Source organism: Pongo abelii, chromosome 1, assembly GCF_028885655.2.
Source record: "Pongo abelii isolate AG06213 chromosome 1, NHGRI_mPonAbe1-v2.0_pri, whole genome shotgun sequence".
In the NCBI taxonomy this organism is placed as follows: domain Eukaryota; kingdom Metazoa; phylum Chordata; class Mammalia; order Primates; family Hominidae; genus Pongo; species Pongo abelii.
In genome coordinates, this window is record NC_071985.2 from 16270079 (window position 1) to 16295421 (window position 25343).

At 41.6% G+C, this 25343-nt stretch overlaps 1 protein-coding gene across 3 annotated transcripts in view; it reads left to right on the forward strand.

Annotated features, from left to right (window-relative positions):
- PCNX2 (pecanex 2) overlaps positions 1-25343 on the forward strand; it is a 327055-nt gene that overhangs the window by 262300 nt on the left and 39412 nt on the right. For all 3 annotated transcript variants that reach the window (XM_009232501.4, XM_054561349.2, XM_054561362.2), the window contains one exon: positions 17991-18244. In XM_009232501.4, coding sequence (XP_009230776.3) covers positions 17991-18244 — 254 coding nt within the window. The remainder of the gene's footprint in view (positions 1-17990; positions 18245-25343) is intronic.

Genomic DNA, 25343 nt, shown 5'->3' on the forward strand with positions numbered 1-25343 from the left:
AAATCCCATTTAACCATCATTTGTGTAGGTAGATACAGAAAGATGGGAAAGTGAGGGTTGATTATCCATTTCTGCTCTTCCTTAGTCAGTCAAGTGACCTAGGCTGATGGGTTAGTTTATTTCTATGAGAAGAGGAGAAAAATGAATGAGGAATCACCATGCTGCCAACAGCAGGAGCCAGGCAACTTGAAAATACTGTCTGAAGAGGTGAAGGATCAAGAATAGGAACAGAAAGCAGAAGGCATTGGAGGGAGTTTCTTGTGAGATGCGTGTGAACTCTGGGCTAAGGAGAGAATGCAGAGAGTGTGATGGCGACAAGTACCCTTCGAATGGGTAGTCTCATCCCTTCCTCCCACCTAACTAATGGGAAAAGCAAACCCAGAGAAATGAATGAGCTGTCCCGAGGCTTACAGCAAGTTAGAGGTAGAGCTAGTCAAACCTGCATGGCTGTCTCTTAACCAGGACTGCCCTTTCCACCTCACCGTTTCAGCTTCTTCTTTCATTCCTCCTTTCGGGTGTTTGTTTGGAATTTGTATCATAGTGTTTATTTAGTTCATTAAACATGAAATAACTGGGGTGTAATTCATTTTGACACTTGCATAGCCCCTTGAAAACTCCATATCTTTTTTCGCTTAGGAAAACTCCCCACTTTCTATCAGGATATACAGAGCATCACTAAGGACTTGGCCCGTCAGAACCTTGATTTCTTCCTTAGAGCCTCAGTGTGATTTCTAAATTTCTTCCCAGCTTTGACAGTCCATCAGTTCACGAGATAAAAAAGAATTCCACCACAGGACATATTTAAGGGAAAGTTGAATTTCTCCCTGTTGCAGTGTGAAGATAATTCCTTCCCAGGGAGGAGATTGGATATAATTGATATAGCTCCCAGGCTGGGAGATATACCATGGCTGGAGGCCATGGCTGGTGTCACAGAAGTCGAGCAACTACTGGGTCCCTGCTAGAACAAGAAAGGCCAGTGCGCCTTAGTATTAGTCTATCGGCTGGGGATAGGATTGGACTTCAGAAGGACCACTGCAGAGAAGCAGAATGGAGGAATTTCAGGCAAAGGAAAGAGGAGGGCTTGCAACAATGGCAGGTGAGGGAATCCAAAGGGCTGGGATAAGACTAGGAGGTTGAAACCCATGGTTATTCATCCACAGAAGTGGAAGAGAAGAGAGAACATGTGGCACAGATGCAGGTAGGGGCGAGTGTTACAGAGATGGAAGGGGAATGAAAGAATGAAGGGAGTAGGGAAATATACGAGTTGAATGTTCATTATTTGAAATACTTGGGACCAGAAGTGTTTTGGATTTTGAATTTTTTTGATTTGGAATATTTGCCTATACATATTGAAATATCTTGGGGATGGGACCCAAGTCTAAACACAAAATGCATTTATGTTTTTTATAAACCCTATATACATAACATGAAAGCAATTTTATACAATATTTTTAATAATTCTGTGCAGGAAACAAAACTTGTGTACAATGAAGCATCAGACAGCAAAGGTGTGACTATCTCAGCCACCCATGTGGGCAATCTGTGGTTGTTTGGAATCACCATCATTCCTGACTCTGAATTTATGTGCTACTGATAACCATTTATTTTCTTATAATTATTCACACATAAGGACTTAACAGTAAAAAATGTGACACACCATTAATACGGTGAATAAATACTGTGTTCAGGGTAACTGTGCAGTTCAGTGACATCACCTGAATACCTGGATCTGCTGTTAGGCAAGAGCAGCAGCAGACAGCTGCAGGCTCCCAGTCTCCACCTAGGGTGCTGGGTTTTATTACAAGGTTAGTGTGCACTGCATTTTATTTATTTAGGTGGGAAGAAACATCAGAAGCAGTTGAGAGACCAAGAAGTGGGTCCTCTAGGGATGAGGAGGCCTTCTGCTGGGTGACTTTTATAAATGGCCGAGAGGGTCTTTTTCTCCTTGGGGACACTGAAGAAACTGTAGGCTGTGCACTCGCATTTTGACTGTGACCCATCACAAGAGGTCAGGTGTGGAATTTTTCACTTGTGGCATCACGTCAGCGCTCAAAAGGTTTTGGATTTTGGAGCATTTAAGATTTTGGATTTTTGAATTTGGGCTGCTCAACCTGTAGTATGAATGCTGGGCAGTGTGAAACACTCACTTGAGGTTAGTGATCATTATTTTAAAGAGAGATCTGTAAAGATTAATTACTGTGTGGTTTTTCTCTAAGCCACATTCAACATTGTGGGTGTAGGCATGGAAGGGCAGACTTAGAGTTAACCAAGACTGGGTTGAACCAAGTGAGTGTCAAGAAGCTGAGAATGTATTTAATATGTAAGGTTGTGACAATGATTATAATACTTGGCCATGGAGTGTAAGCTGAGGATGAAGGGAAGTGAGGGTGTGAAAGAGGTAAGAAACAGGACTAATGAATCGTGGATCTGGGAAGGGTGTAAAGATTGTTGAAGTTGAAAGATTAGAGGAAATGAGCTGGAAAAATGAAGTGGTTACTGGAAAATGGGATGTTTCAAACTGGTATCTTTAGAGGGAAAGCGATTTTTTGATAATCAAAGTCTAGGGTTATCACTGTGGGAATGACTGGCTGAGGTTGAGTGGAAGATGAGATCATGGCAGAGGTAGAGATCATTGCAGGGGTAGAGACTGGACCGGGCACCAGGTTGTTGGAAAGAGCATCTGTATGTATATTGACATCCCCAGGAGTGATGGCAGGAGGTGTGGTGGAGAGAGTGACTGAGCCAGAGCCACAATCTTTACGGAAGGAGTGGGAATGACCAGAGAGGCCATAGGAGATGGCAATGAGATGGAGCATGGGGTTAGGGTGAGAGAATGGTCTGAGAGCATCAATGAGAAACACGAGGATGTCTTCCAGTGCTGACCAAGTGGTGGGAGACATGTGTGAAAGGATTTTGAGATTTGGATGGGTGGGACAGTTAAGTTGGGATCAGAAAATGTGATTTATAGAGAGGCAAGGAAATTAGACTGCGGGGAATCCTGGGCTTCCCATAGCAAATGACGTGAACTGCATGCAGTAAAGCAGCATTCTCTCATGGGAGGATGAAGACAATCCTGTAATCTAAAGCTGGGTCACATGTGTGGAAAGCTTTAAGGCAACTGAAACGAAGTTGATCTAGGCATGGAGGTATGTGTGCACAATCCTCATTAGTGTAAGGCTGCTACATTTTTCTTATAGTGAGATCTGTTTTCCAGAAATCGTCTTAGAGGAGGTAGGTCTTAGGAAATAGAAAAGAGTCATCTAATAAGACAAGTTTTTGGAAAGCAGGAGAAAAACAATGATACCATAAATGCATGGTGTTATATGGGCATTTGCCTTTTTAATTATTTGTGTAACTACCTTTCCTCAACTTACTCATTTCTCAGTATTTCCTTGTGATACGTGATACAGCATTTGTATATATTTTCTACATTTCCATCAATCAAATATTTACAGTTTTTGCTCATCTAATAGTTCAAACAAAAAATAATAGAGATTACTTTGTTCTTTTATTTAAAATAAAGTTGTGATGAAAGTTATATTTGTGTTTGAGTGTTTGTGTTGACCATGAATCTCTGAGGTCAGGGCCTTATCCTTAGTGTCGGGTATGTGACCACATGGTTGGTAATCAATACATGTTTTCTTGATAACAACATAATAAATAATAATTTGAAAACCAAAGCCAGTTTGTTTTCGATAGCCTTACAAAGTTTATGCATTGAGGTTTTTTTATTACTGCAGACGATGAAAAATTAACTAAGTCAGACTCTATTAGACTGTGAGCCTTTCAAAGGCTGGGGCTTCATGGCTTATTCATGTAACTCTACCCAGTGCATTGACTGGCTCATGGTAGGATGCCCAGTAAATATTGGTTGGATTAGAAGGTAGACAGTTTCAAGTTTCTTGAACACCAATTACATGCCAGGTACCATATTAGTTTCTTTACTTATATTATCAAAATATTCTTTATAACAGCTCTATAAAGTAAGTAGGTGCTATCACCCAGCTGTCGACATGAGAAATCTGAGTGAATGAATTTAAGTAAGGTGCCCATGGCCACACAGTCGCCAGTGGTAGAGGAGCATGAACACCTAGAAGTGACTGACCCCAAGGTCCACAGCCTATCCGTAGACTCCCTGCTTGAGAGGGAAGGAACAGAGGGAGGAAGGTGGGTTAAATAAGGAGAGAATATGAAAGAAGAAAAGTGATTAAACATTTTCAGAAAGTATTTTTGGTTGTTGAAATTAAACAAATAACAGTTGGTTTTACCAGAATTCATTCTTAAAGGCTATTATAGTAGCACCTTTGTAGGTCACTTCTAGCAGCTCAGCTGTTTGAATTATTGGCTGTCTTAGCAATTTTGCTTTCAATGTTCATTCTGCAAAGACTTAATTAAAGTCATGAAACCTAGATGGCTCTTATAGAATGAACATTGAAAGCAAAAGGCACAATTATCAGGATGTAGCTACACATTACCACCAGGCCTGGAAAATATCAAAAAATAGGATTTATGTTTCTGTCTGTGTGAAATGTTATCAGCCATCTCATAGTTTGGCTAACACCCCATAATCGCTGGCCTGTGGGGACATTTAAAAATATCTGTGTAACTGAATCTTATCTAAAGCAAATCCAACCCAAACCTTTATCTTAGCTGGCTAATCCATACAGAGCAATAGCTTTCCCACTAATCTTGGAGTTATCTAGAATTTTGTCTGCTCTATGACAACATTCAGGTCATTAGCAAATGCTTAGTTCTTAGGTCTGTATAAATTGAGTAATCTGTCAAATCCCTTGGTTCCAAACTTACCCATACAATAATGAGTTCTCCATTCAGAATCCTTGACCACGTATTTTTCTTCATTGCATATTGTGTGACCTGTTAATAGGAGAGACGAAGCCATGTTTGTCTAGATAGCAAGTCTGGGAAGAAAGAGGGCTTCTTGCTGAACGTGAACAGGTCTGCATATCTTAACATTCAGCACTCAAACAAAAATTCATGGGAGAAAAAGAAGATAATACAACTTTGAATTAAATATTCTTTAATTAGAATATTTATTCTAAGGACTCTTCTGAGTAGAGTTGAGTGCATTAGTTTTCACATGTTTAAATGGGGCAGGAGTAGGGGAAAATCATATCACTCACAGCGATAACTATCATCTATTTAAACATTTCTTATTCTTATGCTTCTAAACTGCCCAATGTGAGTTACAATGTGTACTTAGTGATTTGGTTAATTTCATTTTCTCCCATGAGCTGGTTGAAAATAAATAAATTCAGGAAACTTTGGCTTGTAATTTGTCAAGCCTCATTAGACAGTGTGTGATAAAAGAAGAATACTGATTTTAAATTCAAAAGACCAGACCCTTCTACAAGACTAGTCTCTTTTGAGAATCAGTGCCCTGGAAATTACATCTGCATAACCAAGTTGATGTGTACATCAAATGAGATACTCTGAAGCATTCCTTTTTAAATTGATAAGTGTCACATAAATACATAGTGTTGTGAAATAAAAATCCTGTGAAAAACCAATGCTGTTTCATTTAAAGGTATTATAACACATTTAAAATCTAGCTTGCCAGACAGGTCACAGAACAAATTTTATTCCTATGGGCAGATCTTAAAGAATATGAGGCTCCTTGGGATGTAAAATTGTTACAGTATAAAATCTGTGTTAGGCTCACAAAATTAAACAAGTTATAAATTATTCGAACCTACTTTTGTCTTTTTTCTCATTGCATACTGGGCCAATACACTTCTAGGTTCCCAGTATCACATTTAAAAGACACACAAGGCCAGGTATGGTGGTGCATGTCTGTAATCCAGGGAGGATTATATGAGGCCAGGTGTTCGAGACCAGCCTGGGCAACATAGTGAAACCCCATCTCTAAAAAAAAAAGAAAGAAAGAAAATCAATTAGGTAGGTGTGCTTGTGCCTGCCTGAGGTCCCAGCTACTCCAGAGGCTGAGGTGGGAGAATGACTTTAACCCAGGAGTTTGAGGTTACAGTGAGGTATGATTGCACCTGTGCACTCCAACTTGGGTGACAGAGGCAGACCCTGTCTCTACAAAACATAAAATAAAATAAAAAAGACACACAGGTCCAGTGTTGCTGAAGGACTGGAAACTGGAACTAGGGGAGAAGTTGCCACTAAGGTAATAAAGAACTGAACCCATTCAGTCGCTAAACAAGCCGATCCTATTCATTGTTTTGGTTCTTCTCTGTGGCCTTAGTCATGTAACTATACTATTAGCACTCTGTTTCCCTGTCTTTAAGATTGGATTAATCTAAACTGGATTGATTACCAAGTGGATGTGTGACACTTAGGGAATAGGAAGTGTCCAGGACAGCTTCTTAGTGATGGTAATGAAAGCAGTAGTCGTGGCTCCTACAGTGGAGAGTGTCTCCCAAAGAGAGAGACAGTCTTTCTGTGTCTGGCTCTGGTGGTGTCAGGGAAGCTGAAATCTCCAGAAGGTGAGTCTTTGCTGTGGCAGGGAAAGCCCTATTCATCAGAATCAGAATTAAACAGCAGTGGAGAGAAGGATTGTCCCTTGATTTACTTTGTTGAGTAAATAAAATCATTTTTACCTCTCTCTAGGGGCTCATTTCTTAGAAATTCTAGTATTAAAACTGGAATAAGAAATTTTAAGTTTGTAACTATAATCCAATAGATAGAAAAATAAATCTTTGAAGACCTAGAAAATCTCTACATGAATTTTATTTCTATTGTGCAATCTTAAAGAAAAAGGAGGCTCCTTGAAATATAAATTTTTTTTTTTTTGAGATGGAGTCTTACTCTTTTGCCCAGGCTGGAGTGCAGTGTTGCGATCTTGGCTCTCTGCAACCTCTGCCTCCTGGGTTCAAGCGATTCTCCTGCCTCAGCCTCCCAAGTAGCTGGGACTACAGGTGTGCACCACCACACCTGGCTAATTTTTGTATTTTTAGTAGAGATGGGGTTTCACCATGTTGGCCAGGCTAGTCTTAAACTCCTGACCTCAGGTGATCCACCCACCTTGGCCTCCCAAAGTGCTGGGATTACAGGCATGAGCCACCATGCCCAGCCTGAAATACAAAATTCTTACAATTCCTTCTTTCCACAAATTAAATATAGTGAGGTCTAACAAATACAGAGATGTCCTCTAAGAGCAGGTGGCTGGGAATAGATGACCTGAATGTTCCTTCAAGCTTATGTTCTAGGATTCTGTCCTGGAAAATCAGTGTGGGTAGAAGAGGAGCTGAGAAAGTTCCTCCCCGCCATGACATGGAAGCTGCAGGAGAAGTTTGTGGGGCACAGAGGGAGGGTGGTGGGAATCCCACTGTGACCTTCTTAAAAATGACAATCATTCAAAAAACTTTTTAAAGTCTTTTTTTGACATTATTTCATTTGGTCACAAAGCAGCCCTTGATGTAACCAGTTGGCAAGAGGCAATACAAATTTAGAATTCTAGCTTTAAGAAAAATGTTATGGGGGCCCTCCTCCTGTTAATATCTCTACCACTGTACATGCAGGAGAATATTAGAAGGGGCTACCAAAGTAGCTCGCTGAGGCTGAGCCCTGTCTCACACGTCTTGTGTTCGCAGCCTGTAATGCGCACTCTGGGCTGTGGAAGTGAACTGCTCAGAGCTCAGCAATGGCCATATCTGATGGTCTCCTTTTTGTAGCCCTGATCAATTCAGGAATAACCTTATGTGACCACAGAAGGAAATATATTTTCTAATAATCCAACATATGTATCCCAACGGTTGTGCCTATAAGTCCCATCTGTAGTTTGAAAAGCACAGGCTAAGCTCTATCTATGTCTAAGAATGTCCACTTTGTGAGTCAGGGTCTGATTGTGCTTTATTGGTGGGTGGTTTGAGCTTCGTCCCTTCTCTAACATCCCCCTTGGTCACCTCACTGCTAGGTATATGCAGAACACCAGCCCAGTGCCTGGCATACTGCAATGGCTAATGAAGGCAATGATCCTTTTAAAACTCAGCTAAAATACATATTCAACATATTTTTAAACATTTACAATGTTTTAAATGTACTCATGTTGATGAAATTTTGGATTTTTTTATGAATCCAGTTAGATTCCTTTTTGTAGAATCCAATTTGATTATTGGGAACAAAAACTGCAATTTGTTTCTCAAAGTACTCATATCAGTCAAGAAGGGAAATTGAAGGACCAAGAAGCCCAGTCTTGAAAATGTGTTGTGCATTTCAGCTTTAATCGCAATATTCTCACTGGAAGGTTATAAATCATCCCAACCTTTTCTTTCAAAGCAGCTTTTCTGTTGCAGGGGACCGTGTTTAACGTCCCTTTGAAGTCCCATTATCTCCATGTTTCCTGTTATCTCTTGGTAAACAGCCTGTACCTTAGTTCTGGTCCCTATCACTTTGTCCCTGAAATGAGACGGTGGGTGGCTGGTTTCCCCATCGCTGGTCTGTTCCCCTTAATCCCAGAGGCTTCAGGGGAATTTTCTTAAGTACAGCTTTCCTCATGTTTCCTTGGGACTTGAAAATCTCTTTTGCCTGCCTGTTACCTACAGAATTAGGTTCAAATGTCTCCCATTTGATCTAACTCTAGCTTTCCCTTCCACTCTTACACTCTTCATGGATCCTGTCCTCTGGCCCAGGCCTCCCAGCCAAGAAGGTACCTCTCATGAGGCCTTTTGGGATGCAAGAGAATGGAATATTTTGGTTTGATTTTTGGTTGCTGGACCTTCTGTTCAGGCAACCATTCTTCAGTTTCCAACTTTCCCAAGAGAATGCCAGCCCTATCTCCATCTTGGCAGGTGTGTCTACCAGCCACACAAATTAGCTATAATCCTGTGCCTCTCAGAGAGAATACGTTAAAATTCACTGCCACTCAATACATAAGAATTGTCAAAACTAGATGGAGAAAAATTATCTTAGTTCAGGCTGCTGCATCAACTATACCATAGACTGGGTGGCTTAGACAACAAACATTTATTTCTCACAGTTCTGGAGGCTGGGAAGTCCAAGATCAGGTGCCAGCAGATCTAGTGTCTGGTGAGGGCCCATTTCCTGGTCTGCAGACGGCCATCTTTCTGCAATGTCCTCACATAACAGAGAGAAAGCAAGCTCTCTCATGTCTGTTCTCCTGAGGGCACTACTCTAATTCATGAGGGCTGCACCCTCAGAACCCAATCACCTCCCAAAGGCCCCAACTTCTTGTTTGTTTGTTTTTGGGATGGATTCTCACTCTGTTGCCAGGCTGGAGGGCAGAGGCACAATCTCGGCTCATTGCAACCTCCGCCTCCTGGGTTCAAGCGATTCTCCTGCCTCAGCCTCCCAAGAAGCTGATACTACAGGTGCCCGCCACCATGCCCAGCTAATTTTTGTATTTTTAGTAGAGATAGAGTTTCACCATGTTGGCCAGGAAGGTCTTGATCTCTTGACCTCATGATCCACCTGCCTCAGCCTCCCAAAGTGCTGGGATTACAGGTGTGAGCCACCATGCTCAGCCAGCCCCACCTTCTAATACCATCACCTTGGAGGATAGGGTTTCAATACATTAATTTGGGTGAGACACAAACATTCAGTCCATTGCAGAAATTATACATCTCAAGGATTTCCTGAAAGGTATCCAGTTCTCCCAGTCCTCAAGAGTTTCTAGAATCTACTCTTGGATGATTCCAGGCCTCTGGAGAGCCCCATATGTAAGGCTGACTTGTTTTGACTACCTATAGAAATACTTTTGCTTTATTGCACTTCAACCATATTCTAGCATCCTGCACCGTGAAATATTAAAACAGCCTGCAAACCTTGTGCTTGCACTTACTGTGCAATGTTATTAAGGATGTTGTTCACCATATTGCACAATGTTCTCTTTATGAGGATCCTGGGGATATCATCTCTCTGGTGTCTTTGCCAGAAATAGCTATGATCCTTCCAAGGAATTAGTTTGTTTTTGCCTTAAAAACATAAGAAACCATTTATGTTTTCTTTCTACATTGGCTTCTGGAAAGCCTGGAGTGAAATCTGTGGATCACTTTTAGTAAATGTACTGTGTATCCTAGAATGCAATTACGACCCTTGACATTGTTTCTGTGTTCGTATTTTTCTTACCTTTCATTTGCACTTAAATTTCTTCTTTTGCTTTCATACTATGTATACCTTTTAGATTAAGTTTATTCCTTCTTGTAATTAGGTGGGAATAAATAAGTCTGGCTGGGCTTGGCATTGGTAGGTGTGACAAAGGTGTGACGATGCAAACACAGCCACAATTAAAGGTGCCAAAAGTCAGTTTCAATGGAAATACCAGACAGAGACAGCCTTGCCAGCTTGACATTCATCTCTGCCAGGGCTTCAAAAGGTCACACTGTGTGGGCGGGTTGACCTTCAGCATTTCTTTTGGAGGGAATATGCTTTGAACCTTCTGAGTCTTCCTGAGAATATGGGCCTTGATTTACGTTTGGACAACACAATTAGTGCATTTTCCAAAATTACTGGGTTTTATTATTTTCATATTCTTTTTTAATATGATCCTGAGTGTGACTCTTTCACTCCTAAGAGCAGATTACCCAAGACTCACCTGAACTAAGCTTTTCAACTGTTGGCAGCTACAATGTATCTGTCAAGTCTAAGCCATCCTTCATGGCAAACTGTTTCCTCAACTGCCCTTTCACCAATTTAGAGATACCCGTGTGTTCCTCATAGTCTACTGTGCTATTTCACTCAGATGGTCAGAAATTCAAATTTGCCATCTTCTCACATACACAGACACACACGTGTGCATGCATACACAGACCACAGACTCACACACATACTCATGCAATCAGCCCTCCCAGTTTAATGAAAAGGGAAAAAAAAAAGCCCTGGCTTTCAGCTCAATGTGATAAATGGGAGAACTGGATAGAAGAATAAGGAAGGGGAAAATTGGAATGAAACTCACATTTTTGAGGTCTGCTGTTTAACTAGTTTTGCTAACTTCTTCAAGTGAAAATCCTTCTTTATGCTTTTTCCTTGTGTAATATATTTCTGGAAACTGTCGCTGAGTGCGGTGGCTCACACCTGTAATCCCAGCACTTTGGGAGGCCGAGGCAGGTGGATCACCTGAGACTAGGAGTTTGAGACCAGTATGACCAACATGGAGAAACCCCTGTCTCTACTAAAAATACAAAATTAGCCAGGTGTGCTGGCGCATGCCTGTAATCCCAGCTACTTGGGAGGCTGAGGGAAAATCGCTTGAATCCGGGAGGCGAAGGTTGTGGTGAGCCAAGATCGTGCCATTGCACTCCAGCCTGGGCAACAAGAGTGAAACTCCATCTCAAAAAAAAAAAAGAAAGAAAGAAAGAAAGAAAACTGCCTTATTTCCTCCATTGGAAGAGAATTTCTTCCTAAATTATATTATTAATGTGCAGCAAGCTAGTGTTAGTGTGTCACTGTGGCAGGCTGAGACCCCACCCCCACTGGAGCCTAGGGTCTGCAGTCCAAGGGTCCCAGTGTGCAGAGCAGTGAGGTTATGGTGGTCATTACTCTCTGGATGCCTCACTGTTTATAGTGCAGTATGCATCTCTATACATCTTCACCAGAGGGAAGAAAAGTTTTATATTGTAGAATGAGTTAAGAGACCCTTGAAATGTTTGAAAAAAAAAAACAATGCTTTCAGCCAAGAGCCAAAGCAAGGAGGTCTGGCAGAAAGACAAATGGAATCTGAAGATTTGGGATCAGACTTTAACTGTCTCCCTTTTTATGTATGCAACCGGCTTGGCTTTTCCCCTTCCTGACCTGGACTCCTATTTCATAGACTGTTATCCTAATAGCTCTGAATGTGCATTATGATTTGAAGGTTGTAGTTTTCAATCTCTGGCATATCATGGTCATCTCACTCCTGGGTTCTATATAGAGGCTTGGTCTAAACATGGCCTTTCTTTATCTGCCACCATATGTAAGGTAATACAATATACTGCTATGGAGTTCCTCAATTGGTGCCTGTTCAGACAGAGATCTGGATAAGAACTGTTTTATTTGTCCATTCAATCATTGCATCAACAACTTTGTTAGTGCCTACTAATTACCAGACACTGTAAATAATGATATGAGATCCCAGAAAAAGTGAATAATGAATAGGGGTGGGCGTGAGTGAAGCGAAATGTTTTGTGTTTTAATTAAGTCTCCAAAGACATGTAGAAAGATTCAAAGACATTCTTTTGGCCATGACTGAATAACCAGTACTGAAATATTCTTACTATCATAAACAATTATAAAACTGAAAAATTACATTAATCAATACTTTTCAGATATTGGACAACAGGCAGTGCAGGGCCCTTATCATTGAGAGAAAGGAAATACACAAAATGAGCTTCATAACTGCCTCCACTTTCTGCCTAGAGGTGCTTTCTTGTTTACAGTATAGGAAGGTGGAGCCCAAACAAAGTACTGTGGTCTTATTGAACTAAGGGGATAGAATCCGAGTCCTGGGCTGCTGAAGTATCTGGACTTCGTAGGTCAGAGTACCAGACAGGAGTGAATTGCAAAGAGGAGCTGCAGAAATCTGCATGGAGATCCCCTTTCATGATTAGATGGATACTAACCTGCTCTTGCGTAGGCATAGCCTGACAGAGAATGGTAACTGGAATGACATGATATAAATAAAGATTATGTAGGCTACGCAGTGCTGAGAAATGCAGAAGCTCCAAATAGCCAGTGAGGAGACCTTGCTGAACATCTTGGAAATTTAGTTGAGACCCCTAGAAGACCAGGCTTTAGGAGTAGAGATATTATCCCCCTGGAATAAGGACTACTCTGGACCTTCCCAGCCAAAGATTTAAAACAAGCTTTAAAAAGATCAAGCTGACAACCTGATGGGCAAAAAAATTAACTTCCTGACAGAACATGGCTCTTTTAAAAAGGAAGACAAAAAGTCCACACTGCCAGGACTATAATATCAATGATATCTAGCATATAACAAGAGTTTCCAGATATGCAGAGAAGCAGAAAAAAGTGACTCATAACCAGGAAAATGAAACTATAAATTCAAACACACTCAAAGATTTTAGAGTTAATAGAAAAAAAGTTTCCACCAAGTAATACTATGTTTAGGATTTCAAAGGAAAAATGATCATAATGAGTGAACATATGGAGAATATTAATAGAGAGGAAAAGTACACCAAAAACTTAAAATTCTAGAACTGAAAAAAATACAATGTCTGAAATGAAAAAATTCAGTAAATGGGCTTAACAACAACAACTGAAAAGATCAATGAACTCAAGGCTGTAGAGACTATCCAATCTGTTGCAAATAATGAAAAGACTAAAGAAAACTTATAGAGACCCAATGTCTTGTGAAACAATATCAAGTATTGTAACATATGTGTAATTCAAGTCCTAAATGGAGAAGTGTGAAATAGGGGTGGAAAAGCAACTGAAGACATATTATCCAGATTTTTTTTTAATTGATGAAAAATATCAATCCATAGATCCCAGGCCCTCAATACATCCCAAGCAAGATAAACACAAAGAAAACCAAACCTAAATGTGTAATAATCAAATTTCTGAAAATTAAAGGTAAAGAAAAATTATAAGCACATGTGAGATTTGTAATCATCATCTTACCAAGAGCATGAGAGAGTTTAAAAACACATTTGCATTATATAGAGAGAACCAACAGTGTGAATTATCTCTGACTTATCAAAAGAAATAATGCAAGCCAGAAAACAATGGAATAACATTTTTAAGTACATAAAGAAAAATCAAAAACAAAAACTATCAACTCATAATTCTACATCTAGGAAAAATATTCTTCAAGAATAAAGACAAAATTAAGATATTTTCAGATTAAAAAAGCTAAGATAATCACCAACTGACATGCACTATAAGAAACATTAAAAGGCATTCTTCAGGCTAAAAAACAATATTAGATGAAAAATCGATTCTACACAAAAGAATGAAGATTGTGAGAAATGGCAAATACATGAGCAAAGATTTTTTTCTTTTTAAAATCTTTTAGAATAGATTGTTTAAGCAAAAGATGATAAGAATGTATCATTGGGTTTAAATTACACGTTGAAGTAAAATGTTTGACAACAATAATACAAATAACATGAGAGGATAAATATTCCATTGTAATGTCTTACATCATTGGAGGACTCATATGAAATTGGTTCATAGTAGATTGTGATAAGATAAAACACACATATTATAACCCTTAGAGAAACCGCAAAAATAAAAGAGGTATGGCTAAAAAGCTGACGGAGAATAAAAAATAAAATACCAAAAGTTGCTCAGTTAAAAAATAATGACTGGGCTGGGCACGGTGGCTCACACCTGTAACCCCAGCACTTTGGGAGGCCAAGGTGGGTGGATCACAAGGTCAGGAGTTCAAGACCAGCCTGGCCAATATGGTGAAACCCCATCTCTACTAAAAATATGAAAAATTAGCTGGGTCTGGTGGCGGGCACCTGTAATCCCAGCTACTCAGGAGGCTGAGGCAGGAGAATGGCTTGAACCTGGGAAGCGGAGGTTGCAGTGAGCTGAGATCACACCATTGCACTCCAGCGTGGGCGACAGAGTGAGACTCCATCTCAAAAAAAAAAAAAGAAAAAGGACTGGAAAGAATACAAATTTAAAAAGTTGGATAAATAAAAACAAATAGGAAAATAGTAGACTTTCACCCAGTCATATAAATAACCACATTACATGTAAATGGATTAATCACTATAATTAAAAATTGGAGATCATCAGACTAGATAAAAAAGCAAGTCCTAACTACATGCTGTTTACAAGAGATGTTTTAACTATAAAGATCTGGAGAGTCTCAGGAACCCTCACACCTATTTTGTTTTGTGCTATTTAAAAATAAAAAGATAGAAAATTGCATTCCTTACAAACACTAATTATAGGAAACCTGGATTAGCTTTATTAATATCAGACTTCAAGATGAGGTGTATCACCACACTAAAGAAGGATATTTCATAATAATCAAAGAGTTAATTCATCAAGAAGACATAACAGCCCTAAATGTGCATACACCTGGTAACAGAACTACAAGAAGCAAAAACTGACTGAATTAAAAGTAAAAACAGAAAAATCTACGATTATAGTTGAACACATCAACACTATAGCTTCAGTAAGTGATAGAAAATTCACACAAAAATATTAGTATCTAGCATATTTGAATGATACTGTCAACCATTTTAAACTAATTGACATTTACAGAACACTTCATGTAACAACAGCAGAATACAGATGTTTTCAAGAGCACTTGAAACATTCACCAAAATAGGCCATGTGCTAAGCCATCAAATAGCTCTCAATAAATTTCAAGAGACTGAAATAAGTGTTCATTCTCCAGTAACACTGGAATTAAACTCGAAACTTACAAAAATGTACATCATAAAAATTCCCAAATATTTGGAAAATAAGCAACACACTTCTAAACTCATGAGTCAAGAAAGAAATAACTAAGTTAATCACAAAATAACTGAACTGAATGAAAACAAAACGCAGCATATAAAAAATGTGTGGGATGCAACTAAAGCAATGCATAAAGAGAAATGTACAGCTGTAAAGGTTTATATTAGCAAAGAAGAAAGGTTTAAAATCGAGATGTAAGCCAGGGTTTGGCAAACTAGGGTTCATGAGCTTAGAATGGCTTTTACATTTTTAAAAGGAAGAGGGGAAGGGGAAGAGAAAGAGAAGCAGGAGGAGGAAGAGACGCAGCTGCAACAGAGACCGTATGTGGCCCACAATGCTTAAAATATTTACTCTCTGGCCCTTTACAGAAAAACATTAGTGACTCCTGACGTAAGTTTTCACCTTGTACTAGAAAAAACTGATGAATATAAATCCAAAGCAAGTAAAAGGAAGAAAATTTTAAAGATAAGAGTTGGATGTCTATGGTTTCTCTAGAAAATAGAGAAACATTGGAGGAAAATTAATGAAACTAAGTGATGCTTCTTTGGAAAAATTAAGGATGCCCACTTTCACCGCTTCTACTCAGCAGCATACAGGAGATCCTAGCCCGTGCAATAAGGTGCCAGGAAAGATAATAAAGTCAAAAACATTTTTTAAACTTCTAGAAATTGTTGCCTACATTCACCGTCTCTGCTTTTTCCCCTCCCGTTATTTCTTGAACTCACTCTCACAAGACTACCCCTCCCCCACCATTCCACCACAACCCGTCTTGCAAAGATCAACATACACCTCCATATTGCCAAATCTAACAGTTAATTCTTCATGTAATTTGACCTGTAAGCATCATTTGATGTAACTGATGTTCCCTCTTCCTTTAAACTCTTTTTTCACTTGTCTTTTGGGACTTCCTAGTTTTCTTTCTAACTCACTTGCCATTTCTGCTCTATCACTTTATTGGGATCGCTTCACCTGTCCAATCTTTAAATGTCGGAATGCTCAGAGTTTACTTCTCAGACCTCTTCTCCGTACTCTCTGTACACTCTCTTATTAGCATATAGGTGATTTGAAATAGCCCCTACATGCTAATAATTCTCCTAGATTTTATAAATCTCCAGCCAGGGCTTGTCCCCTGAGCTTCAGATTCCTTAATCCAGCTGCCTCCCTGACATCTCCATTTTGATATATTAGGCACTTAAAACTTAACATATGTAAAAGTAAATCCCTGATCTTCCCTTCACTCCTACTCAAAGGCTGGTCCTCCTGCAATCTTCCTCTCCTCTGTAAATAGTAATTTCATTTTTCATCCTGCTCAGGACAGAAACCTTAGCATCATTATTTTCTCATCTTTTCAATACCCCATGTCTAAATTCATCAACAATTCTCATCAGACTGCTTTCAAATGTATCCAGAATCTAATCATTTCTCACCACTTCCTCCAACCACCCAGGACCAAGTCATCATTCTCTCGCATCTGGGTTCACTAACAGCTTCACAACTGATGCCCTGGCTCCCACTCTTGTTCCCTCGACAGTCCTTTCTCTGGGCAGCAAGCCAGAGCGGTCCTCCTAAGACATAAGTCAGACCATGTTTCTTTTAAGTTAAAGCCATCCAACTGTTCCTCTAACTCATCTAAGTAGGGTCTGCCCCTGGCTACCTCTCTGCTTCATCTACTACTTTCCCACTTGTGCCCTCCACTATAGACTTTCGTGCTGCTCTAGGAACATATAAATAAGTATGTTCCCACCTCAAGGCCTTGGACGTGGTCATCTGTCTGCCTAGAAAACCCTTCTCTCAGTTATCTGTGCTGAGTTCCCCCCAACCTCCTTCAGGTCTCTACTCAGACACCCCAGGGAGGCCTTCTCCAATCCCCTGTTTAAAATAGCTCTTCCCACCCTGTCATTCCAGACCTTTTTTGCTTTATTATTATTTTTGTGTGTCTGTCTTCTTTAACCTAAACTGATAAGCTATACAAGGACAGGGATTTTATATATTTGTTTCATTGCTGTATTCACAGTGCATTGGATGCACTCAATATTTGGTGAGTAAACTAATGTATTCACTAGCTCATCAGTTAGTTTATTTACTTGTTTGTGTGTTTACTGAATTTCTACCTGCCAGGCACTGCCCTTAGGGAGCTCACAATCTAGTAAAAATAATAGGAACAACTACCATTTTTGTGTGTCGACTAATCACTTTGCATATGCCATTTTATTTCATCCTTACAATAGCCTGTTTTACAGCTGAGGAAACGAGCTTGGACCAGTTAAATAAATGGACTAAAGTCAAGTAGCTAGTATGTACTACCTTTCTCAAAACCTGTTTGTCAACTACTGCCTCCCACCGAAATGATGTTCTTCTGTATTGACATTTAGCTCATATCTCCATAAAAATTTTTAAATCGTTTAAATATATTTTCTACAGAGACTCAGACTGAATGTGAGTGAATAAAAGAGTTCATGATTATGAGAATTGTGACTTCTTTGGGGGACTTATTTGAGAACAAACAAATTTCCTGTTTCCTCGACTCCCTTCAGCCTCTTCCCCTCTGATGAAGGCATGGGGAAATCCATTGAAGCAAACACTCTAGCATGCGTTCTCTTCAAACTTCCTTCATGTTTGTGCTCGACCAGGAACCTACTGCCAGCAGAGGGAGGTAGAAGCCATCATGGAGGGCGACGAGGAGGACAGAGGCTGCTGCTGCTGCAAACCAGGCCACTTGCCTCACCTGCTGTCCTGCAACGCTGCCTTTCACCTCCGCTGGCTCACCTGGGAAATCACGCGGACCCAGTACATCCTGGAAGGCTACAGCATCCTGGACAACAACGCGGCCACCATGCTGCAGGTGTTTGACCTCCGAAGGATCCTCATCCGCTACTACATCAAGGTATTGCTTTGTTTCCCAAACACCTAAGGCAGAAATGCTAGGATGGCACAGGAAGCTCCGAAAGAGCTCTGTCGAAAGCTAAATTTTGAAGCGTGTCATCCTCAGCTTCCGAATTGGAAGCCCAGCCATCTGGGGAACCATTGCTTTTGGAAAAATCCTAGAGGGCTTTGATTTAACCTGAGATTTGTGCCCTGGGTCATATCGTAAGCTTAGGCACCAATAGGCAGTTCATTTTCTTATGTGGGTCTTCTTTGTCTCTTCTACCACAGCATTATTTGCTTGTCCTGATGATGAGGACTAATTTAAATACCCTACATATATTTCTAAGCCTCCATGTTTGAGTTATAAGGGTCAAATTAGATGCTCTGCATAGTGTCCACTTTAGAATCAGAGTTATATTTTAAGCTCATAAGGAGAACTCAAAATGTAGCTAAACCATCCAGTCAGAATTGGCTGTGACAGCCTTTCCCCCTAGCTCACATGGAGACTAATAACATATTTTTTCAGTTGCTCAGTGCCTACATCTGCCCAATCTGTATTCAACCTCAGAAATCATGGCAGTTTGGAGTAAGTCTCCTGGAAAACAAGTGTGGGACCTGACTGAAGATGTGTAGTGTTCATCGGGGCTGAGGTGTTTTCTGAAGGGGAAGGGGCAGGTGAGGGCTGTGTGGCAGGGGAAATCTTCTCTGTGGGTCCTATGCTGGGAGTTTGGGGGGACTTGGCATGGTGGAAGTCCTGGATGGACCACAGGAACGTCACATCTTAATGCTGTTCAAAAAGAGGAAGCTCATCCATCGGAGACCACAAGGCCCCCTGCCAGCATGCTGAGACAGGTGGTCCAGCAGAAATAAGGAAACACAGAATGAAAAGATAACATGGCATCTAAAGTTTTAACCAGCTAACAAACAAATGGCATTGAGAAATTTGGAATAAATCCAGGCATGGTTGTTCACACCTGTAATCCCAGAGCTTTGGGAGACCAAGGCAGGAGGATTGTTTGAGCCCAGGAGTTCAAGACCAGCCTAGGCAACATAGCAAGACCCCGCATCTCTACAAAAAAATTGAAAAATTAGCTAGATATGGGGTTCACACCTGTGGTTCCAGCTTCTCAGGAGGCTGAGGCAGGAGAATTGCCTGAGCCCAGGAGTTTGAGGCTGCAGTGAGCTGTGATTGCACCACTGCACTCCAGCCTGGGTAATGGGGATTCCCAAAATCCACAATAGCTGCTGAAGCTACATGGAAGCAGAAGATAGGCTGTGAAATTCAGAAGGGTAAATAGCTCTTAGATCTCATCCCCTAGGTGACTGCTACACAAAATGTTTGCAAAACCCTTTTCTGTGGCAGCATGTTTACAACAGATTTAGCCGTTTGTGCTCACCATCTTTGTATGTGCTAGAGATGCAAAACATTATATTCAAATTTCATACAAAACTATACATGTTTTGTCCAACCTAATGTAAATGGGGGAAGATTTGGGAAGCATACCAGGGAGTTATGGCCTATCTTCTATTTCTAGACTCTAGGCCAATTCAATATACCAGTTGTGTTAGATTTGGCAGTGAGCCACGAAATTAGAGTGGCATGCATGTTGGAAGCTTATTTCTCTTGGACTTTGATGATGGTTGGTATGGTAGCTTCCAAAATTTGAGTTCCACAATTTAAGTTACAGGCTTAAAGGGATAGAGGAAAGGATACAGAAAATGAAGACCAAGGGCACGCATCAGCAGTCTGTTAAAGAGGTTCTAGGAAGCTGCCACAATATCCTCCTGCTGTATCCCATCAGCCAGAACACTGTCACATGCCACCTGGAAGAGGGTCTGGAAAGTGTACTTTGGGCAGCCATGAGCCCAGAATGAAATCGTGTGTTCATGGAGGAAGGAGAAAACAGATGATAAATGGTAACTAGCCATCTCTGTTGTCTCCCTCAACAAAGAAAGTGTCAGTTGAGTATTTCCTTTAGTTTTCAGGAGGCAGGACAGGGTGGTTGCAGGAACAGCTAGATCCAGGGGCTGACTGAGCAAGGGGACTCACAGGCCCGTGAAGCAAGTGGCTGCAAGGGGGCAGCAAGGACCAGTGGTGTGGTCTGGACAGCCACGTAGATAAGCCCTGGAGTTGACATCTCCCTGTTGCCTCAAGAATTAGGCTAGACTCAGCCGGGTGCAGTGGCTCACGCCTGTAATCTCAGCACTTTGGGAGGCCGAGGCGGGCAGATCACTTGAGGTCGGGAGTTCAAGGCCAGCCTGACCAACATGGAGAAACCCCGTCTCTACTAAAAATACAAAATTAACTGGGCATGGTGGCACACGCCTGTAATCCCAGCTACTCGGGAGGCTGAAGCAGGAGAATCGCTTGAACCCGGGAGGCAGAAGTTGCAGTGAGCTGAGATCGCACCACTGCACTCCAGCCTAGGCAACAGAACGAGACTCCGTCTCAAAAAAAAAAAAAAAAAAAAAAAGAAAAGAAAAAGAAAAAGAAAGAAAGAATTAGGCTAGACTCTTTCATCTGCTACCCAGAGACCTCCACTATTGCTACTGGCTGTGTTTCCCACTCCCCTTCCCCCATCTCTCACTGTTTCGTGTACACACTGTGCACACACTACCTGTGCTCCCTGCCCCACACGCATGCACACTGCTTGCTCCTCCTGCAGGGACTCTCCTCTCCCTTCCACATGCCCGCAGCTTCTCTTCCAAGCTCAGTCCCAACAGCTCTTCCTCACCAGCTGACTGCCTGGGGTCATGCCCAGCATTCATCTCCCCTTCCTCTGCAAACTTTCCTACTTCACTCTATGGCAGTTCCCTAAACAGAAGCCACAACTGAGTCCTCTTTGGGTCCTCAGAGCTCTGCTTGATGACCTGTTTATTGCATGGCCCAATTTGTTTTTTTATACTGAATGAACAAGGTTCCAGGGAACATGGATTTGGAGTCTGGGCCATACAGTCTGGACAGAAGAGATCCTAATTCAGTCAAGGATCTGGTGGCCTGCTGCAGGCACGAATAGTGGGAACAGGGTTCAATACTGAGCCACATCCCTGTCTTTCCATGAGCCAGACATGTGGACAGGCCCAACCCGTCACCATGGGGCCAGCAGATCACCGTGAGTGGGAGAGAAGGGAGGAGGGGTGAGAGTGAGATGCCCTGTCTGGGTCCATCCTCCCTGGGCTAACCCTGTTGGCTTTTACAGAGGCCTTGGAGGTTCCATGATTGGACGAGCTTTTTGATGCCTTCTTTCCTTGGACTGGTAGTTGATACTCACCTTTCTTTTTTCCTAACTGTGGGAAATGTGCCTCCCAGTCCCCTAGATGATTTCTTTTTTTTTTTTTTTTCTTTTTTTTTTTTTTTTTTTTTTTTTAATTGTTTCTGAGTATTTTATTTATTTATTTTTTCTTTTATTGTAATTATTATTATTATTATTATTATTATTATACTTTAGGTTTTATGGTACATGTGCCCAATGTGCAGTAAGTTACATATGTATACATGTGCCATGCTGGTGCACTGCACCCACCAACTCGTCATCTAGCATAGATGATTTCTAAGATGACAATTTGCCATTTGACAAATCCAGGATCATGTGCAAATGGGAGAGGGCTCAGGAAGGCTCCCCCAGAACCTGCCGGGTAATAGCTGGCTTGTGGGGAAACCAGGCCCTCCACTCTGTTTTTTAAGAAAGGAGAGTGAAGGCAAAATGGGAGTTGCAGGTGGGCTAGCAGAGGCAGGCAGTGCACGGGTGTGCTACCTAGCATGGTGGCTCTCACAAGCCAGAGCCAGGGCAAACCTGGAGCAGACTCCCCTCCTCCCCGATGAGCTAGTTAATTACACATTCGTCCTACCTACACACTCGAATTCCATGGGCCTGGGGTGGGACCCAAGGACTTTTCTTTCTTTTTTTTTTTTTTGAGAAAGAGTCTCACTCTGTTGCCCAGGCTGGAGTGCAATGGTGTGATCTTGGCTCACTGCAACCTCCACCTCCCGGGACCCAAGGACTTACATTGTTTAATAAGTTTCCTAAGTGATTTGATATACAACTAGGCTTTGGAGCTACTACAGACATAATTGTGCCCCACAGAAACAAGAATTTTCTTAACTCCCAAGTCAGCACTCAGGATGGGGCTGAGATTTTTGGGCAGATGGGGCCTCACGGTGCCCCCGTGTTTAATTCACATTGGTACTGCCAGGCCTATCCTGCGAGGTTGCCTCCGAATACAGCACTCAGTGCTTTTCTGCCCTTCAGTAAGGGGTGGCTCGGAACCTGCACTCATTCCCCGGTGCAGCTAGTTAAGGGAAATTTCAGGAGGGCTAACTGCCTATTAGAACAGAAGAAACAGCATTTTGGGGTTTAAAAAAAAAGATGATTTTCTTCTTTGGCATGGTTGCTAGGTGAGCAAAGTTGCCTTTGTAGCTCTGAATGACTTAAAGTTTCAAGAGTTTGATTTCATTCTCTTTATTATTTTCTTACTGGAAAGGCAAATTGAAAAGGAAGAAAATTTTGAAATAATTCCTTTACTACAAAAGGAATTTTTTTAAATCTCCTAATAAACTGGGTCAGTTCCCCCACCCTCTATGAATATATTTGAAATCATTTCCTTCCTGGTGACTTGAGGTTTTCCCTCATGTCTCCTCCATCTCTCTTCAATTTATTAGTGTTTAAAACCGGCTTAGCAGTCAAGGAATCTGCTGCTTTCTGTGTGGGCCTGGCTCTCCTGCTGTCATTGTTTCTGGGCAGCTCTTTTAGAAAGGAGACACGCTTATCACTGGCCTTGCAGAAAGAGGCGCGAACAACCCGACAGGTTGGCCTGCCTGCCAGGTCCCCCTTCCTAGAATGAGTTGTCTGAAAGAATATGCTGATCTACAATTAAAATGAGGAACCAGGAGAATCCCTGCTGGAGGAGCCAGATATCATGAATTTATTCAGGAGGGGTCCTGCTTTCAGCACAGTCTAGCTTTACCCCATCAATTCATTGTCACTGCCCCGATTTATGTTTTACTTAGTGTTGTATCTACTTCATCCTGACAGATGCTGAAGGATTTTACAGTGTTCATTGACTATGTCTCCATGACAGAAGTTCTGCCTAAATTAAATGGAGATAGGGTATGACTTGCAAGCATTTGGGATGGTTCTGTTTTCTCCCAGTGAGAAGTGTCGGTGCTGTGATTTAGAAAACTGAGCATCAAGCTGGGTTCTGTTCTGAAGTCAGCACTGCAGGATTTTGCCAGACGGAGAGGAGGAAATGTTAACCTCTGGGATTCAAAGTCCTCATTGTCTATTCTGACTTCATCGGTTGTGGGGTTGTTTTAATTCCTCCCTAGCAATGAATGAAAACGTAAACTTTTGTCTTTCAGTCTTTGTTTGTTATTCCTATCTGGTATGTGATTAGGCCATGTTGGGGAAAAACTAGACCAGATGTTCACTATAGCTAGATGTTTAGAGAGACCAAATTTCTTTCTTCCCTTTGTAACGGTCAGCTGAGAAGCGGTGCTCATGGACATGGGCATCGTTACTCTCTTTTGCTTGCAACTTTGGGCCGACGACTTAAACTGTCTTTAAATGATCCAGCCAGCAAGGAGACAAGAGAAAACCCTCCAGATTCAAAATTTCTATTTGTGAATATCAGATGTGCACTCTGGTGACCACCACAGACACAACGGTTCTCCTGTCCCCTAATGCCATCCCTGTTCCCTCGCCCCTCTGCCTCAACCTCTCCTGGGCTGCTGCTACTGCTGCCACTGCCTGCCTCCCCTCTGAGTCCCACGCTCATCCTGCTTGCTGGGTAGGTAAGTCACAGATGTCAAAGACATGACTGTTTTTCCACATACACACATATCAACGGGCCAGGCCATGTGCTAAGTTCCTCATATACATTGTCTCATTCTAAACCTCAGAACAGCCATGCAACATGGGCATCATTAGCATGTCTTTCTTTCCTGCCTCTTCCTTCAGCTTCCTTGACCTCTTCCTCCATCACTCCCTCTCTTCCTTCCTCCTTATATTGAAGGGCTTTCCTGAGACCGGGATGGTTATGGTGGGGTGTTACAGAGGATGGGAGAACAGGTACGCTATTGAATTCTAGTTATTGTCTGCAGATTTCATTTTTCCACTTCCTCATTTTTGAGACAAGTAGACTATGGAGCGTAATAGAAGATGTGCCCAAAAGAAGGAAGAGCATAAGCCATGAACCACAGATGAACCTCCCCAAAGTCCAGGCTGTCCTTAGTCCTCACAGCAGAGAGCCTAAGTCATGCGTTTGCAGTTGTTTAGAGGAAATCAGAGACTGTCTCTTCACCTGCTAAAGTCCTAAAAAACAACCTTGAAACCAGATACCCAACTAAACTGAGGCCTTGAGCTCTGGGTTTTATTTCCTAGCCAGAGGGAGGGAAGAGCCAGAGAGGGAGGGTGGGGGCTCCCCTAGAAAAGGGTTTCTCAGCCCACTCCACTTACAAGTGTCAGTCACTGAAGACTTTGTTTCCGTCCACCCAATATTCATTTTCTGCTTTCTCACTTAAAAAGAATATGTTTTTATAAACAGAGAAGAGCATCAATTAAGCATTTGTTTCTAACAGGAGCATACATCCCTGCCTCCTTTCATCAAACACTGTGAGCCCTCTAGCCCCTCATGATTTCATGATGAGATGTGCAGCCTCATTCCGGGGGTGCCCCTCAGCCTCAATAGCCCCGAGCACCACCTGCATTTTTCTGTTATAATGGAACTGCAGTGCATGCTGGCAGGGACTCTACAGCAGCACACCCTGATCCAAGCCTGTCAGGCTTGGATTTTCATTTCCTCTGTCCCATTTCTATTTCTTGAGGCCAGGTGCTAGCCTTTTTGATGGAGGAATTTATTCAAAAACTGCAAAATGGCTTTCCACAAAGCTGTTACTCAGAATAATCAAGCCCAAGGGAGGCATTTTGCCCAAGTGGGACTCATAAGTACAGTGTCTGATTAAGAAGGAAACATGGGTTACTTGTGAACGTATCACAGATGTCCACTGTCTGGGCACTCAGGATTAAGTGTGTGAAGGTTACAACAATTTCACATCGTCAATACTTTCCACAAGAACTGTGTTGTTTTGGCTGGGCACAGTGGATCACCCCTGTAATCCT